This window comes from Lotus japonicus, chromosome 5, assembly GCF_012489685.1.
Source record: "Lotus japonicus ecotype B-129 chromosome 5, LjGifu_v1.2".
Lineage (NCBI taxonomy): Eukaryota > Viridiplantae > Streptophyta > Magnoliopsida > Fabales > Fabaceae > Lotus > Lotus japonicus.
Genome location: NC_080045.1, coordinates 55,210,424 through 55,226,247, shown reverse-complemented (window position 1 = coordinate 55,226,247; position 15,824 = coordinate 55,210,424). Strand labels below are relative to the sequence as shown.

The 15,824-nt window shown below is 34.0% G+C and overlaps 2 protein-coding genes across 2 annotated transcripts; one reads left to right on the top strand and one right to left on the bottom strand.

Moving 5' to 3' along the window:
- Positions 1 to 543: 543 nt before the first annotated feature.
- Positions 544 to 6,898, bottom strand: LOC130718131 (uncharacterized). The gene is made up of 8 exons (XM_057568616.1): positions 6,356 to 6,898; positions 6,160 to 6,227; positions 5,694 to 5,760; positions 5,393 to 5,547; positions 5,193 to 5,269; positions 2,658 to 2,726; positions 1,747 to 1,847; positions 544 to 1,051 (listed from the first exon to the last, which is right to left on the bottom strand). Exons 1-8 carry the CDS (start codon positions 6,605 to 6,607, stop codon positions 746 to 748), a joined length of 1,095 nt encoding a protein of 364 aa, XP_057424599.1. The 5' UTR covers positions 6,608 to 6,898; the 3' UTR covers positions 544 to 745.
- Positions 6,899 to 8,591: 1,693 nt separating this feature from the next.
- LOC130719814 (uncharacterized) lies at positions 8,592 to 9,701 on the top strand. Its single transcript, XM_057570419.1, has 3 exons — positions 8,592 to 8,942; positions 8,985 to 9,309; positions 9,439 to 9,701. The coding sequence occupies exons 1-3, from the start codon at positions 8,592 to 8,594 to the stop codon at positions 9,699 to 9,701; spliced, it is 939 nt and encodes a 312-aa protein (XP_057426402.1).
- The last annotated feature ends 6,123 nt before the right edge of the window (positions 9,702 to 15,824 follow it).

Genomic DNA, 15,824 nt, shown 5'->3' with positions numbered 1-15,824 from the left:
TATTCTACTATATTCCACCTCCTTTAATTTCTTCTTATTTCATTCAATTTCACCCATCATTGAACACTCAAGCATAACCTAGCTAGCTTCTTTGATAAATATACATAATTTCTAACATATTGAAGTTTTGCACCTTAGCCTTATTTCAGTGCTGTCATCTCAAGTTGTCAGCCCTTGAGTCGTGTGTACTTGTGTTCATGTGGTATTAATAAACTAAGCATGGCTTTTGACTTGGTTATACTAAAATCTTCATGTTGACATAACCTATAAACTTCAAGAGTAAGATACTCTGAATGTATTGCGACTCCATATGTTTGGTTTATGTGTCCATAATAACAGTGTGTTTTGCTTTCACTTCTAAAAACCACATCTTACCAGAAAATCATGTTGAATGACAAGTTATAATGTGTAGTTGTTAAAATAACAAGGTTTGGAGTGTGTAGATGCACCCGGGAAGAGGAAGGTTGAGAAGAATTAAAAAAGAAAAGGTTAATAGTTTCATTTTGAACTGAATGAATGCTGAAAAGTGAACGGTCCTGCCACTGCAACAACTAAGCACAAGTAGATGGGATTCCACAATGCTGATAATGAATTAACAATTTTTCTGACACTGCGTAGAATAACTAAAGTAATGCTTCAAATAAATTTAAAAATGGAGCAAAGAAAAAGCACTAAACAGTACAAAGCTATCTAGTACAAGCCTAATGAATAGTACAATCTCAAACTCAAGCTGTTTGTACAATATTTAAAGGTCCTCCATGGGTGTAAAGGGGACACTCTTGGGAGAGAAAATCCGATAGCTCACAAACACAGACACACAAAGTGCTGCTACTGATAGTATAAGAGAAAAGGCACTTGCAAAATTCCATGAGCTACTTGATCCTGCTGTGCCTGCTAACTTGCCACTCAAAGAACTTCCCTGAGATATATCGATGGGAACCCAATCACAGTTGACAGAGTAGTGTCCAGAACCATGCCATGGCTTGCCATCTTCTGGATACCAGAACGCAACAGACATCTTGCTGGATCCACCAATGGTGAATTGCACATCCTGTAAGGTATAATTTTGTAATACTTTACTTGCTTTTTATTGCATAAATGAAATTCAGGAGAACAGATACAACTATTGCACTGTTAAAACATGTTTGGTTTCAACCTTCAAGGTATCTGAAAGCTACGAAATGAATATTTGCTTTGGAAGAATTTATCAGACAAACACAATAATCACATTAAGTTAAACAAAAACCATGTCATTCAGAAGACTTACTTTTATCACATTCACATCCATTATACTTGAAAATAACTTTTTCATCTATGCTCTCCACTCCAAATAAACAAAAAGAAAAAAAGGCTGGTCTAAATCTTGTTTGTTTTTAGCTTTTGACCCTTGGCCAATAAATATTTCTCATTAAGGCAAGTCTACCTAGGGAAGAATGTAAAACAAACTAGCTATATAAGTTATTTTATCCGAAGCCAAAACTGTTTCGACCACAGAAGAGGATAGAGCCATAATCAAGAAGCAACATTTATTACGTGAGCTGGGGCACAGTAAGCCAAGCATTAATTAAAATTGATAAAGAACACACAATCCTTTAGATATGGGAAGGACTCCAATTATTAATCAAGGACAAACTTACAGACCAAGAATTCAGCTTATGCAAAAATAAAAATAAAAATAAAAATCTGGACATTAATGCGAGCTCTTGGCAAATAAAATCTCTGAATGAAGAATATTAATTTTCTAACCTGTTGAAGATGATCCATAGTCCTCAAAGGCCTAGAGAATTCAAAAAAGTATGTGCCCTTTTTCCCATTTTCTGAATAAGGACTTTCTTCCTCTACAAAACCTGTTAAAGAAAAATGTAAAATAAGGTACTTTGTTTGAGGTTCATAACATTCATACAAATTTACAACATGCAATAGAATTTAAAATATGCTTTAACATGAAAGAAAGAAAAAAAAAACAGAGCAATCCCCATTATATTTGACTTCCAAATATATAAACATAACCACTTTAGTCACCAAAAGGTTTTATTTATTAATTTAAAGCCTCAATAACGCAGATTGCCATCACGTTGGTGCTCCAAACACTTTTAACAGCAATTTAGTCTTTCAAAAATGCTAAATATCATCATAAGTCCCTAAATTAGGGCTCTGTTACACTCATTTTTCTCAGTTTGACAAAGAAGGATCATTTTGATGCTGCTTTGAAATATTGAGACACTGAAGTGATGATGCTTGATATCCATGGACTATGAAGGATCAGGAAAAGAAAAACTAATACTCAATAAAAATTCTTGTATGGAAAAAAAAAAACTGGTCATCCTTTTCTATAGATAACTAAACTTTTGATACTTAGTGGGTAATTCACCTACCTAGATGGAACCGATTATATATTATTGAAAGCAACAGGCACTTACATGCATGAAAAATCACTGCTGGCGTATCTCACAAGAAAAATCATAAAAGGTACACAGTGCATGATATGCATGGTCTATGTCATATATATGAACCATTCACTTTATGAGTAGTATATATTATATAAGGTCATATACTTTAACTACTATTCAAAATATTCCAGACTGAACTCAGCTTGGAACTATAGTTAATTAACAGGACATTGTACTTGCTTTTTTATCTGTAAAAGGATCAGTCACCTGAGTGAACAGTAAAGCTGCTATGCCACCAAGCACCCTTCCAGTCATTCTGTGCACTAGAATCGTTACCTGACAACAGAAAAAGTAGGCCTTTAATATATAACCTTAAAATTACAATTAAATCACTTAGAAGATCATCAAAAAAATGAAGCGGTTGAAGACAAGATTAGATATATAGCCCACAATTTCAAATATATGAAGAAAAACATAATTGAATGGTGGTTTGGTGGGAAGTGTCTTCCTTTTAAGATTTCTGCCTCTAGAAAAGAGACAGTGAGCCCTACTTCATAGTTGAAGAAGCAATAGCACAATAAATGCAAATCTCAAAGAATAAACAATAATCGAACAACAAAAAAAATGTTCAGCAATTAAACAACCAAGTCTTTTCACACTAGATGGAGTCAGCTAATCAAACAACATCGTAATTATCTGTCATGTATTAAGTTTGTTAGAAAGAGCATTTACCTCTAAATCTCTTTTAGTGGTTTGGTCTATAGTTTTCTCTGGTCTCCCTCTACCTTAAGTCCTTAACTGCTAGATCATCCTCCATCTAGTCAAGCCTTCTTATTGGTGCTTCTATCAATGTTCTCTACACAAGCAAAATCCATGAGACTATACTATGTTTTCAAGAATAGGAGCTACCCCATCTTTCTCTACAATTATTGCATTTCTAATTCTATCCTGCCTCACTTATTAACCACTCATTCATCGTAGCTTACTTATCACTATGATACTAAGTTTACTTATTATTGATTCCCTACTAACTAACATTTAGTCCCACACAACACTGCACTTGAAGCATCCCTTTATTCCATCTACCCTGCTTGGATCCTATGGTTAACACCTCACTCTATCTAGTTGATATTTTGTGTAAAGGACACAAGGTACTTGAAATGTGAGACTTTGCACAAACTCTACTAAGATTTTTTAATTCATGATAGTCATAGAAATTAAAGTCAGGAGTAACTAAATGATTTTTTTGCTTAGAGAAAAGAAAAAGACATAACCTGCTTAGGGATTATGAAGCTTCATATTTAATGTAGAGCACAGCATTTTGTTGCAAAAATGCTGTGCTCTGCATTAAATATGATGAATTGATGGAAACGGAGACTATGATTATGATGAAATACATCATCACATTATCATGTTGAGAGTTAATGTATGAATTGTGGTCCCAATAATTGTGCTTGTTTCTTGTGTCATACATTATAAAACTGAACTATTTGTTTGTCACCTTTGCCTGAGTTAGGCACTTAAAAGTTGTCTATTTAATAGCATTAAAATACTTAATCTTTCCAACTTTTCCTCTCAATATAAGTGTCTTAATTAATAATTTTGACACACCCCTTTCTTACAATGCAGATGAAGCCATCTTAAAGTACTTAGAGACATCATACACATGCTCAAATGACAAATCCAATCACTGCCTAATCATCTTGAGATCCACTTTCTTCTGGTAAAGTGAGACCAATTTTAAATTGAGATTGTGGGGGACAAAGATATTAAATTTTACAGAACTAGTGAGAAACAAATTTATTAGAATACAAGTCAAGAGATAAAATAACAAACGAGAACCCTGATTTCTCATGTTGGCTAAGCTAAAGAAATAAAATGATTGACCGCCTCATGCATGATTTAAAACCAGACCTCATTATTTTTCATAGTGCTGAGTATGTGAACGATATCAATAAAAAAAGTTAGAAAACTAAATCATATAAGATAGAAAATACATTTGGAAGACAAATTTTGAAAGGCAAAATGTTAAGGTCCCACATTGATTCGAGATATGGCTAAATGAGTCCTTATATAGTATAGAACAATTGTTACTCCTAAACTAGCTTTTGAAGTAGAGTTAGACCTAGCTTGAGTTTAAAGATGGTATCAGAGCATATCATAGATCTGTTTATTGGGCCGCTCGCAGATATCTAGTACTGCAAATTTCACACTCCAGATGTCCAGTCCTGGGCGTGAGGGGTGTTAAGGTCCCCCCTTGAGTAGATATATGGCTAAATAAGTCCATATATAGGGTAGAGAAATTTTCATTCCTAAGCTATCTTTTGGGGTAGAGCTAGGCGTAGGTTAAATTTAAGAGAGAAAAACATTATGATAATAGCAAATGTATATTTCATATGAGAATAAAATAAGTTTCATATGAGAATAAAATAAGTTTCTTATGAGAAATCAGATTTCTGTACAAAATTACAAATCGCACCAAAGAAATAAAAGACAATAAGAGGCTTGTATCAACAAGGATGTGGTTAGTGAACAAGAACCAAGTCATGCAAGCAATGGTCATATTTTTTTGCAGTAATCACAATATAGTAGTTTCAAGATTTTAGAAAGGAGCTTGGGTTTCCAAAGCATGAAACAAGCTACTAAGTGGAAAAGTTGAGAAAATTATTTGCTTGATAAATATTACCCTAATGGATTTGAGCCCTATGTGACATTTGCACTTGATGTTTAAATCCCATTCATTCCTGCTTTTTTTAATCATATAGACATTATTCCAATTAATGATGTTACATATGTACATACCAGAACCTGAAGGACCAGTTCCATCCAAGTATCTACAATGTGGATTCCAGGCATAAAGATCAACCAAGTGGCCAAACCTATATCAACAAATATAGAAACTTGAACCAACACACGTAATGAAAAGATAGTCACACTATGGTTGGAATCATCATATATCGCAATCAACATGGTGAAAGTGGAGGAACTTTTCCGTTCATTACCTGTCACCGCCGTTCCCATCCGTATTGTCTAGGTGATTCCCACCATATAGCCGTCCCGGAATAGCATTTCCAATTGCAAAGTGCATAATGTCAACCTCGTGACCTTTACAGGTCTTGTCGGTGCACGAGGTCGAATGTTCCTCACAGCCACCCATCTTATAACAATTAACACAATTGTTACCAATTAGCATCTCATAAAGATTTTCCAATAAGTCCAGACATAGATTTGAAAGTATACAAGGGCAGCAAAACTTGAAGAAAGTTCGAACAACAGAGAACACTATCAAGTGCACCAACTTACATTATGATAAGAAGCACTATCCCCAATTTGAAACATGATAGCAACAGATGGACAATTGTTGCTCTCACTGCATTGCAAAACAAAAAGAAAGAACCAATTGAATAAAAGCTTGTTGTCATAAAGTACTACTACAAAAAAAAAAGCTTTTTTTTTCCCATTCAAAACCTTGTCTTGTCTTCTTTCCAATCATGTTGATTAGAACCCCAACAAGGCAATAACATAAGCATTATCTAAAACATCATGAATAACGTAAGCTCATTCATAATTCAGGCAAGTTGAACCAAGCTTTTTTTTGGTACATAAGAAAGATAAATTGCACCCGCCAGGAATCGATCACTGGAGCTCTCCCTACCCAACTCATATGTCCCCCCAGATCCTACAACTTGAACTAAGCTAACACCAAGCATGATATTAATAAAACAAACTGATGAATTAGATATGATTTTCTCAGCATGACATGGCTCACCCTTTAGAGTAGGCATAATCACTATCAACTTGCAGCAGAAAGAATATATCATGTCCATCATGCAGACTCTGCATTCAACAAACCCATAAACACAAATCACTTCATAAGAAAACAAGACCAACCAAATCAAATCACCGATTCAAGCTGAATGTGAATAACAAAATGGGAAATGGGAAAAGGGAAAAGATGGGGTTACCTTAATGTTCAACTTTCCACCTTTGAACTCATTTTCAACATCAGGGTCGAGTGCAGGGAGAAGAGCGAACTGGGACCCATCAATGTCTTTCCAATCGTCGGCATGGCCATCGAGTGTGATAACTCCTGGACTGAACTGGGACTCGACTCGGTTCTCCGAGCTGGATTCGCAGCTCCAGGGACCCGATTCCTGGTGCGAGTCGACCCGGGATGCCAACAAGAATAACAGAACAAACAGGGTACGAGGAAGCATTGTGTGTGTGAAACTAAGAAGATTGGTTCGAGTTGCTTGAGGTTTTTGGGATTGTTTAGAATGGATTGGATTGGGTTGCTGTTTCAGGTTGACTGACCCCTTTGGCCGCCAGGGAATGGTTCCTTTGTTGGATTGGGAAGGTAGGAAGGATCGCGATTCGTACTGTACTTGACTTTTCTCTTTGAAAGTTCACACTTCAGATCACATCATTATCAGTCACAACAGTGGAGAACATGCTTTGCTTTGTTCCTTTTTGTTTACCCTTTTTTCACTAGCACTTGTTATTCTGCATCTATGAACTCTTCCTTATTACCAATTCTAAGTTGAAGTAGGTAAGAATTAAAGGACATAAGGGTGGAGTGAAGGGTCTAGGATTCGGAATGTGATGACCGATTAATTTACTAACATAGCTACTCATTTCGTTCTTTAATAACTGTTACTTTAAGGTTGTGGTACATGTAATAAAGAAAATCATTTAATGTTTTTGTTTTATTAAGACTATTATCTAACTTCCTAATATGTCATTTTTCTCGCTTATTAATTGTGACATTTTAATGTTCCTACCGCCATTAAGTTAAGGGCATAATTGATAAAACATGATTAATACTCTCTTAAAATTGTAAAACTGACAAATCAATAGGAACAGGGAAAAGATCAAAATAGTGACAGATATATAGAAACAAATTGAATAACAACTAACATCTGTCTAAAAAAAAAGGTTGAAAGTTCAAAAATGTCCTTGCACAATGCACACCACTTCTTGTCTGTGAACTTTTGATGGTTAAGATCTATGTAATCATAAAAACATTTTTTATGGTCAAGATTTCTCTCAAAACTACAAAAAAAAAAAAAACATTGTTGAACATTCAGGATCCAAATGACTATCAAGTGACTCATTTAAATCATGACAGTTTTTTACCGTAACAAGTATGCAATGAAAAATCTAAAAAAACATTTTTCTCATGGTTCTCTTAAAGATAGCAAAATCATCATAAAATCACGTGTTTATGAGAGTTTCAAAATCCTCGCTAAACAACTTTTATTTTTGCTACTTTTCGTGTTTGCATGTGTTAGAAGTATATTGCGGGCTCACATAAATCCAAATATCGAAACGATTTCTCTCAACTAGCTATGTGATGATGTCATTTAAGAGAATTTATTTATGTCTAGAGCCTATTTATATTTGGTTTTAGAAAGGTGAGGGCACATAGGCCTATTAAAAAAGTTCCCTGCACAAAACTTTGAAATACATAACATAAACTACAAAAAAAAAGGTGATAGTTTTATAATTAAAAAAATCAGACAAACAAAGGTTGAGTGGAAATATGAAAGGGAAAAATATATTCTTAATTAATTTTTATTGAAATCAATGGATGGTATACTACTTTCAATTTTTTTTATTAGAAAGACAAATAAAAAAAAGACCCAAACCTAATTTTATTATGTTGGGATTTATTTGTGTGAGAAAGTATTTATTTTTCGCACAATATTTTTATCAACTTTAATTTATTTATATCATATATTTGTACTCGATCTTTTTTATACTCATCACATTTTATATGTTCTATCTCTCTTTTTTCTTTGCTTTCTATTTCTTTCCTCCCTTTGTCCCATTACCATTCAAGTCGGCTCAAAGGCATTAAAGAAGGGGAAAAAGTACAGTTGCATAAACTATGGTCGGTGCAAAAGTGGGAAACTTAACAACATCAAGCTTTGATTGGCACTAATTTCGAAGCCTTGAATCGGTTAGGCCGACGCTTTTTCTCACAACATTAGTGTCGCCTAATGTTAATATATATATATATATATATATATATTCATTTCCTTTTTCTAGTCATTTAAAAGTATACGAGCAAATCAATATAAACTAATCAACAATGCAAAATATGATAATAATAATAATAATAATAATAATAATAATAATAATAATAATAATAAGCGAAGTTGGAACTTTAACAGGTTGCGCACGAATCTTGCTGAGGACATGAAAACGTGGCTTGTGACAGTGCCTCCTCACTTGAACCCTAATTCAGTAGATGCATGGATTTGGGAAGGGAGTAGTAGTGGTGGCTACTCAGTTCGTGAGGGATATGATTGGCTCAGCAATAAGCATCGGACTTTAATCCTAGGAGATGATTGGCGGTGGGTTTGGAAACTTCCTGTGCCTGGAAAAATTAGAGTAGTTGTCTGGTCCTGTCACCACAATGCTCTCCCGCTCGATGCAAATAGATTTAGATTCCATATAGCGACTTCAGCTGCATGTACCCGGTGCTCGGCTAATTTGGAAGATAGCATTCATGCCCTGAGAGAGTGTCCTCACTCTCGCGAACTTTGGGCAAGGTTAGACGTCTGACAATGGCTGAATTTCTGGACACAGGATGTCAAGACCTGGATCCTTTACCATGCTCGAAGCAACCATGCCTTGAAGTTCCTTGTTGGGTTGTGGAATGTCTGGAAGTGGAGATGCAATATGTGCTTGGACCCCCAACCGTGGAATCTTGATTGTGCGTGGAGGAAGCTCTGTCATGAATATGATGAAATCTCTAGTGTTCATCAATCTGATGGTGTTGATGATGCAAGCCCAGGGATGAGCATTGTTTGGAGACCACCCCATCAGGATCTTGTCAAACTAAATGTTGACGACAGTTACTGTGAGGATGCCAATGTTATGGGTGCTGGAGGTTTGATAAGAGATCACAAAGGTAATTGGGTTTAAGGGTTCCAACGCAAAAGTACTCAGGGTGATGCTTTCCTAGCTGAAGCCATTGCCCTACGAGATGGGCTTAAATTGGCTTAGAATATGGGTGTCCGCAAACTCCAGTGTGAATCAGATTGCAGAAACCTTATTAATGCAATCCAAAACAGGTCCCAGGGTCTTGCTCAAGATCAGGTGCTGCTGGTTAATGAGATTCATTCTCTGTTGCATCTTCAGTGGCAGGTTCTTCTTAGTTGGGTACTGCGGGAGATGAATTCAGCCGCTGACTGGCTAGCCAAGGCTAGCTGCCATGATCAAGCCTTGGGTTTTACTATGGTGAACTTACCAGACCCCGAGCTCCAAGTTATTATCCTGAAAGATGCTCTAGGCATCCCATAGTTTTTCTGTTTTGCTGCTTTTACACTTCCGATGTATAAAAAAAAAAAAATTCATTCAACTCTTCATTTTGCTCACGGGCCTTAGAGCCCACTTCTTAAAGTGTTTTTGTCACTTCTAAAGTTATTGTTCGATCCAGTCCATTATATTCTTGGGCCTTATAGATCTTCATAAAAAAAGTGCTGTTGTATAAGCCCAGAGAAAGCGGATGGTAATTGACAAAAACAAAAATGATGGTTCCTATTTTTTCAACTGTAGAAAGTGGTGTTTATACCAAGAGTTAACAAAGAGGGTGGAGTTAAATGTAGTATTCACTTTTTTCTCCATGAATGAATTACGAAGGCTAAAGACGCTTAAAGAAACAGAAAGAAAAAATAAGAAGCAAACTACTTATTACAGCTTGGAGTCATGATTTATGATTGAGATTAAATTAGATTATCTGTTAAAATCTTGATTTTATTTTCAAAATTTTAGGCATTTTTGGAGTATTGGTAGGTCCATAGCTACACCTAATAGTGATTTTTTTTTTGTACATCAGAAAAATAAGTTACAGTCTATAAGAATTAATCTCTTGAACTTCCCCTCTCAAACCTATATGTGCTTCAACTCTTACAACTTGAGTTATTATTCAGATTTCAGAGACACATATTAGTAATTTAAAATATTAGAATTAGTATTTACTATTATTTTCAAGTGTGAACTGTCGTTGAATGGTGGGATTAATGAAACTGAATCTAAGCTTAACAAATTTAGTAGGTAGTGGCACGATCACATGAACATGATTGCTCTTTCTTATGATTTATCTAATCTTCTAATCTTTGTCACTAAAAGCCATGGATTTTGAACATTTCCAACTCCCTTCTGCATTCAAGTGGGACTCACACAAGCACTATGATACCTATGATGCCCAATAAATAATAGTAGGTCAACCTAAGTAACTAGCTAGCTCGTTTCGTCACTAAGGTGAAAAGGAAAAATATCCCCCACATGCATATGACTTAACCCATATATTAATAAAATGATTCTAAATCCTCTTATTTATTTTCTCTTAATTACCAAATAAAAGAATATGAAAGAATTTTTATATTTTGAAGATACTAATTTTTTAATTTTATATAAAATAATTGAAGAGCGGATTAATCACTTAGAAAAATCGGCCTATACATCACAGACTCACAATGCTAAACAATTTGTTCAAAATAATAAAAATATATGATATTCATTATGAGCAGAACAAACACAACAAATAACGTTTATACCAGTGTTTTAAAACTCGGCTCAGCGTTCTAATTCAATGGTTGAACCAGTGAATCATTGGGTGGATTGCTTGACTCGGTTAATATTAAGAAAAATTAAAAAAATTAAAATGCTAGCTAAGATTGATTGATAACTTAGTATTTCAAATTTAAAAACATAAGCCGGTAGTGTTTTAAGCATTACCAAATATATATTTCATTTTTATCTATTCTATAAATATTTCTCATCCAGTAAGTTAAACAAAGTTCGCTAGCAGCCTTAAGGTTTTCCTTGTGTTACTTCCATGATGTGTGTTTATACTTTATAATAAGGGTACAGGAAATATTGCCCCAAATTTATAGTTTTTTTGAAAAGCCAAATTTATAATTTTAAAGAACAAATGTGAAAATGTTCGAAACGAGGTCGAAAATATAAAGTTGGAAAGAGACTTATGTTATAGGTGGCGACTTATGATTTAGTCTTCAATCTTGAAAAATAATTGGTAAGATATGGTTGATTTAAATTATGATGGTTCAAGTTTTAAAACTTAAGAACTAAATTGATATTAAAAATTTGAATATCTTATCTCGATCATATGTAAAGGTAAAATCAACCTTTCATCTCGGCCCAAAGTAGTATTAAAAAATGTTTATTTCAGAGTGTTTTTAACGCTTTTTTATTTATTTTTTACTTGAAAAATAAAGTTATACATTTTGGCATTACTTCATAACTTTAACATGGCATAAACATTAATTAGATGTCAAGTTAGAGGTCTTCTGTTTTGGTTGGCCCAAATGACCACGAGACCAACATCATCTTGGTTGGCTCAGAGGATTCAATATCATGTGAATTTCATGTTGGTCAACAAAGACGACCAAATTAAAGTCATTGCTCGTCCAAGTGTCCGACCACTAGTCGAGCATAGGCAAACCTGAGAGGGTTAATGATCCAAATACTGCTCATGTATAGTCATTATCTCAGAAGCTATTACAGTACCTAAACTTAGGTTGAACGCCTCCATTACTATTCATATCTAACTCTTTAAATAAAAGTTTGATTATTCATGAATTTAAGCATTGGCTATTTGCTATATATTGCTCTTAAAGGTCTTCGAGGCATTCTCTCTAATCTTCAGCTTATTGGAGCTGATGCTTTATGCAGATATATTTGTTTCGTTGTAAATTCACACTGCTTTGCTGTACTCTCCGCTCATTCTCCACCTGCATTATCACACTTTGAAACAGAGGAACTCTTCTCTCATTTTATAGAATAACACCTTGGAATGTGCATAAATGTACATATTGGGAGCGGGGCCAATGTATAAACAAACACATCTGACTTGTGAAGGAAAGCATACCGACAAACACAGCAGATAAATGTCAACAATGCACCCTTTTACAAATACAATACAGAATATGAATATATAGAGCCCATGAACGGAGAGGAACATTTGTAATCGATCATCATCAATATTTCACTCATAAATCATACTAAGCCATCACCAAGTCATGGGCTATTCCTCTTCTTTCACCATTTATGCAATGTACTGATTTTTTCCATGTTATACCCTATTGTAGCAAAATCTGAAAGCTTCAAAATAGTGATTGAGATGTATCACAAATGCACACCAAAAATTTGTTTTTTTTTGTGAGAATTGTCAGAACATTTGCAAGCACACGAAAACTCCCCTTCACTCTAGCCGGAAGAAGACAGTGAGACATGGGGCTGAGTTGATTGATTTCCAGTTACAATCATACTGAGTAAATTAATTAGTAACATTCTCGTGTGTATTATGAACATTTTTTTACTTGACTTCAAAATTGAAATTATTTTTGAACCTAGTTATATGTTATATTTAGCTTACTTTGGTTAAAGTTAATATGAACCTCTCTCTCTTTCTATGATCATGTTAATTTAGAGCATGGTTTTTCTTTCGAAATAATGATTATGATTACTAATATTACTCTTCAAGTCAAACGTTATGTTAGGAACAGGCTTGAAAACTCATTCAAAAACTAACTCAGATTAAAATAATGAGATATGGATTCTTGTTTAGTTTTAAAAATATGAAACGTGAAGTTTCACAGAATCACAGGCACTCACGAGTCACGATCGAGTTGGGATTTAGCTAAATGACGGAGCTTTTGTTGCCTTAAATTATGTCAATCTTCTAGAAGGTCTACCCAAGGATTGATTCATAATAATTTGTTTAATTGGGTGATGAAAAGGATAAGTTCACCACTCCAAGACCAAGTGGGTCATTTGTTAATGAAAAGTAACGGTTAGGTAGGGTAACAAATCTTGTATCAAATATACATGAATCATGAGGCTTTCATCAACCACTAATAACTCGAATTAGCCATGTCTTTCTCAGCTTATCACCCGGCAATAATGGAGGCATTGTTGCCCATAACACAAACCAAGATACTGCGGGTACCATTTGAATGTGAACTCAACCACTCTCGCTCAGCTTCCTCTTAGTGAAGAGTTGACCCGGACAATCAAGAATGAAAAGAGTTATGAGCTAACTCATTAAGTTAAATGAGAATCAAATTGGTGGCTAGCTTTTTATGTAAAATGAATATTTGAAAATAATATTTTTCGTGCAAGATTATTAGTATATAAAAATCTTGAAATATTTAACACAGATGATTATAAGTTTCGGTTTAATTCTCAGCTTCTCATAAGTTGAGGGTTTAAAGTCTCATATAATTAAAATCTTAATGTAAGACCTTTTCTAGGAAGATTAATTCTCTAACGTTCTTGAGAATTTGCTGATCTTCTCAATATGTCACTGACGCCATATCTGATAATCTCGAGAGTTGTATTTCCTCTACTCTACCACAATTTTTTTTTAAATCATGAAAACTTTCAAAATGCAGGGATTCAATTATTATAAATTATTATTATATGCAAATTATAGCTGTCAACTCTTGATTTCATCTTTCTTAAATTGATGTTACATATTGTTAATTACCAATTAGTTGATGGACAGTGATAGGAGGGCTCCATTTTTGATGATCGAGTATCTAATATCATGAATAGAAACCACAATTAAGGAAAAAGGAAATAGTTGTTGATGTTACCAATTTTACATTACGTACAATTATTGTGGAGTAAGATAATCACAGTAGCTTAATAGGGGATTCTATCTTGTGCGTTTTCACATGTAATAGAGAACAAGAAAAGGAATAAACACTAAAAAAACTCAATATATGGTGGATGTGGCATGCCACCATATTGTAGATATAGATATAGATAGAATAAATAAAGAGAGAGTAATAAAATAAAAGTAGGAAATATTTATAGAAAATGATCATGACCGAGGCATAATAGTTAAATTAAATATAGGGTAAGCAGCCTGGACTGGTGACCCCCGGTCAATTTTGGGACCGGTGCGATGCGAGACAGGGATTGTAAGAGAAGACGGTGACGTTTCGCGAGAAGACAAATTTAGTTTTTTATTTTTATTTTTATTTTTCTTTCTTTCTATAGTTTATTGTTTCTTTATTGAGCTCCCCAAACGTATCCCAGAAGCAAACCCCAATTGAACCCAGTCATAAATTGATACTCTCTTTCTCTCTATCTCACACAACTACTCCCTCCGGTCCTATTTATAAGCATGAAAGAGAAGAAAAATCTTGGTCCTTTTTATAAGAACCAAATGAAAGTTTGAGCTATATTAATTAATTTTTTCCAATGATGCCCTTATTAATTCTAACTAGATAGAATAAATAAAGAGAGAGTAATAAAATAAAAGTAGGAAATATTTATAGAAAATGATCATGACCGAGGCATAATAGTTAAATTAAATATAGGGTAAGCAGCCTGGACTGGTGACCCCCGGTCAATTTTGGGACCGGTGCGATGCGAGACAGGGATTGTAAGAGAAGACGGTGACGTTTCGCGAGAAGACAAATTTAGTTTTTTATTTTTATTTTTATTTTTCTTTCTTTCTATAGTTTATTGTTTCTTTATTGAGCTCCCCAAACGTATCCCAGAAGCAAACCCCAATTGAACCCAGTCATAAATTGATACTCTCTTTCTCTCTATCTCACACAACTACTCCCTCCGGTCCTATTTATAAGCATGAAAGAGAAGAAAAATCTTGGTCCTTTTTATAAGAACCAAATGAAAGTTTGAGCTATATTAATTAATTTTTTCCAATGATGCCCTTATTAATTCTAACTTGTAAAATGTGTCTCATTAATTATTCTCTCTTTTCCACTTTCCAACACTAATAATAAAGGGTAATTTTGGAAATTCATTTTAATTTAAGACAAATTTAATGCATTTTATCTAGTTTAACTACATTTCTTAAACTATGTAAATTTTTTTTTGTTGCTTATAAATAGGACCGGAGGGAGTATATACTAGCAACTTTTTTTTGTTTTTATCTAAAAGCACTTGTATTAATTAACCTTAACCCGGCTGTAATAGATCCAGGTCATAATAAGGTTGATCCATGGAGGAGTAACAAAGCTTTTAAAAGAAGGTTATAGTTGGGGAGAGAGTGAGAGATAAATGGTTTTTGAGAGAGTGAGAAGTTATAAAGGCGAACACAGCCAACATATATATGTAGAATTATAATGGGCTAAATAAATCTATTTTAAGGTAGTGTAACTGATTTAACTGAAATTAATGAAACAATAATTTTCATTTCCTTTTCATTGAGAGTAATTATCATGGTTACAACTTACAGGATTAAAAGAAAAAGAGGTTCTTCTTTCTTTATTCTTGAAGATGGTTTTATCATAGTATCATCTGAAAATATTTTCATAATGGATTGACAACATGACAAAAATGTTAATTTTTTCTGGAAATTTCATAATTACTGATCCACTTAAGTGGAATTTGTTATTATGAAGTTTCCTATGAAAATATACACAA

Excerpts from the sequence above, each read along its gene's own strand:
- LOC130718131 (XM_057568616.1), bottom strand. The coding sequence starts at position 6,607 with ATGCTTCCTCGTACCCTGTTTGTTCTGTTATTCTTGTTGGCATCCCGG. Across the intron at positions 5,270-5,392 it reads GATGGGAACGGCGGTGACAG|GTTTGGCCACTTGGTTGATC; the intron begins GTAATGAACGGA and ends TTGTTGATATAG. Across the intron at positions 1,848-2,657 it reads CAGCTTTACTGTTCACTCAG|GTTTTGTAGAGGAAGAAAGT; the intron begins GTGACTGATCCT and ends TTTCTTTAACAG.
- LOC130719814 (XM_057570419.1), top strand. The coding sequence starts at position 8,592 with ATGAAAACGTGGCTTGTGACAGTGCCTCCTCACTTGAACCCTAATTCA. Across the intron at positions 8,943-8,984 it reads CTCACTCTCGCGAACTTTGG|GATGTCAAGACCTGGATCCT; the intron begins GCAAGGTTAGAC and ends TTCTGGACACAG. Across the intron at positions 9,310-9,438 it reads TTTGATAAGAGATCACAAAG|ATTGCAGAAACCTTATTAAT; the intron begins GTAATTGGGTTT and ends AGTGTGAATCAG.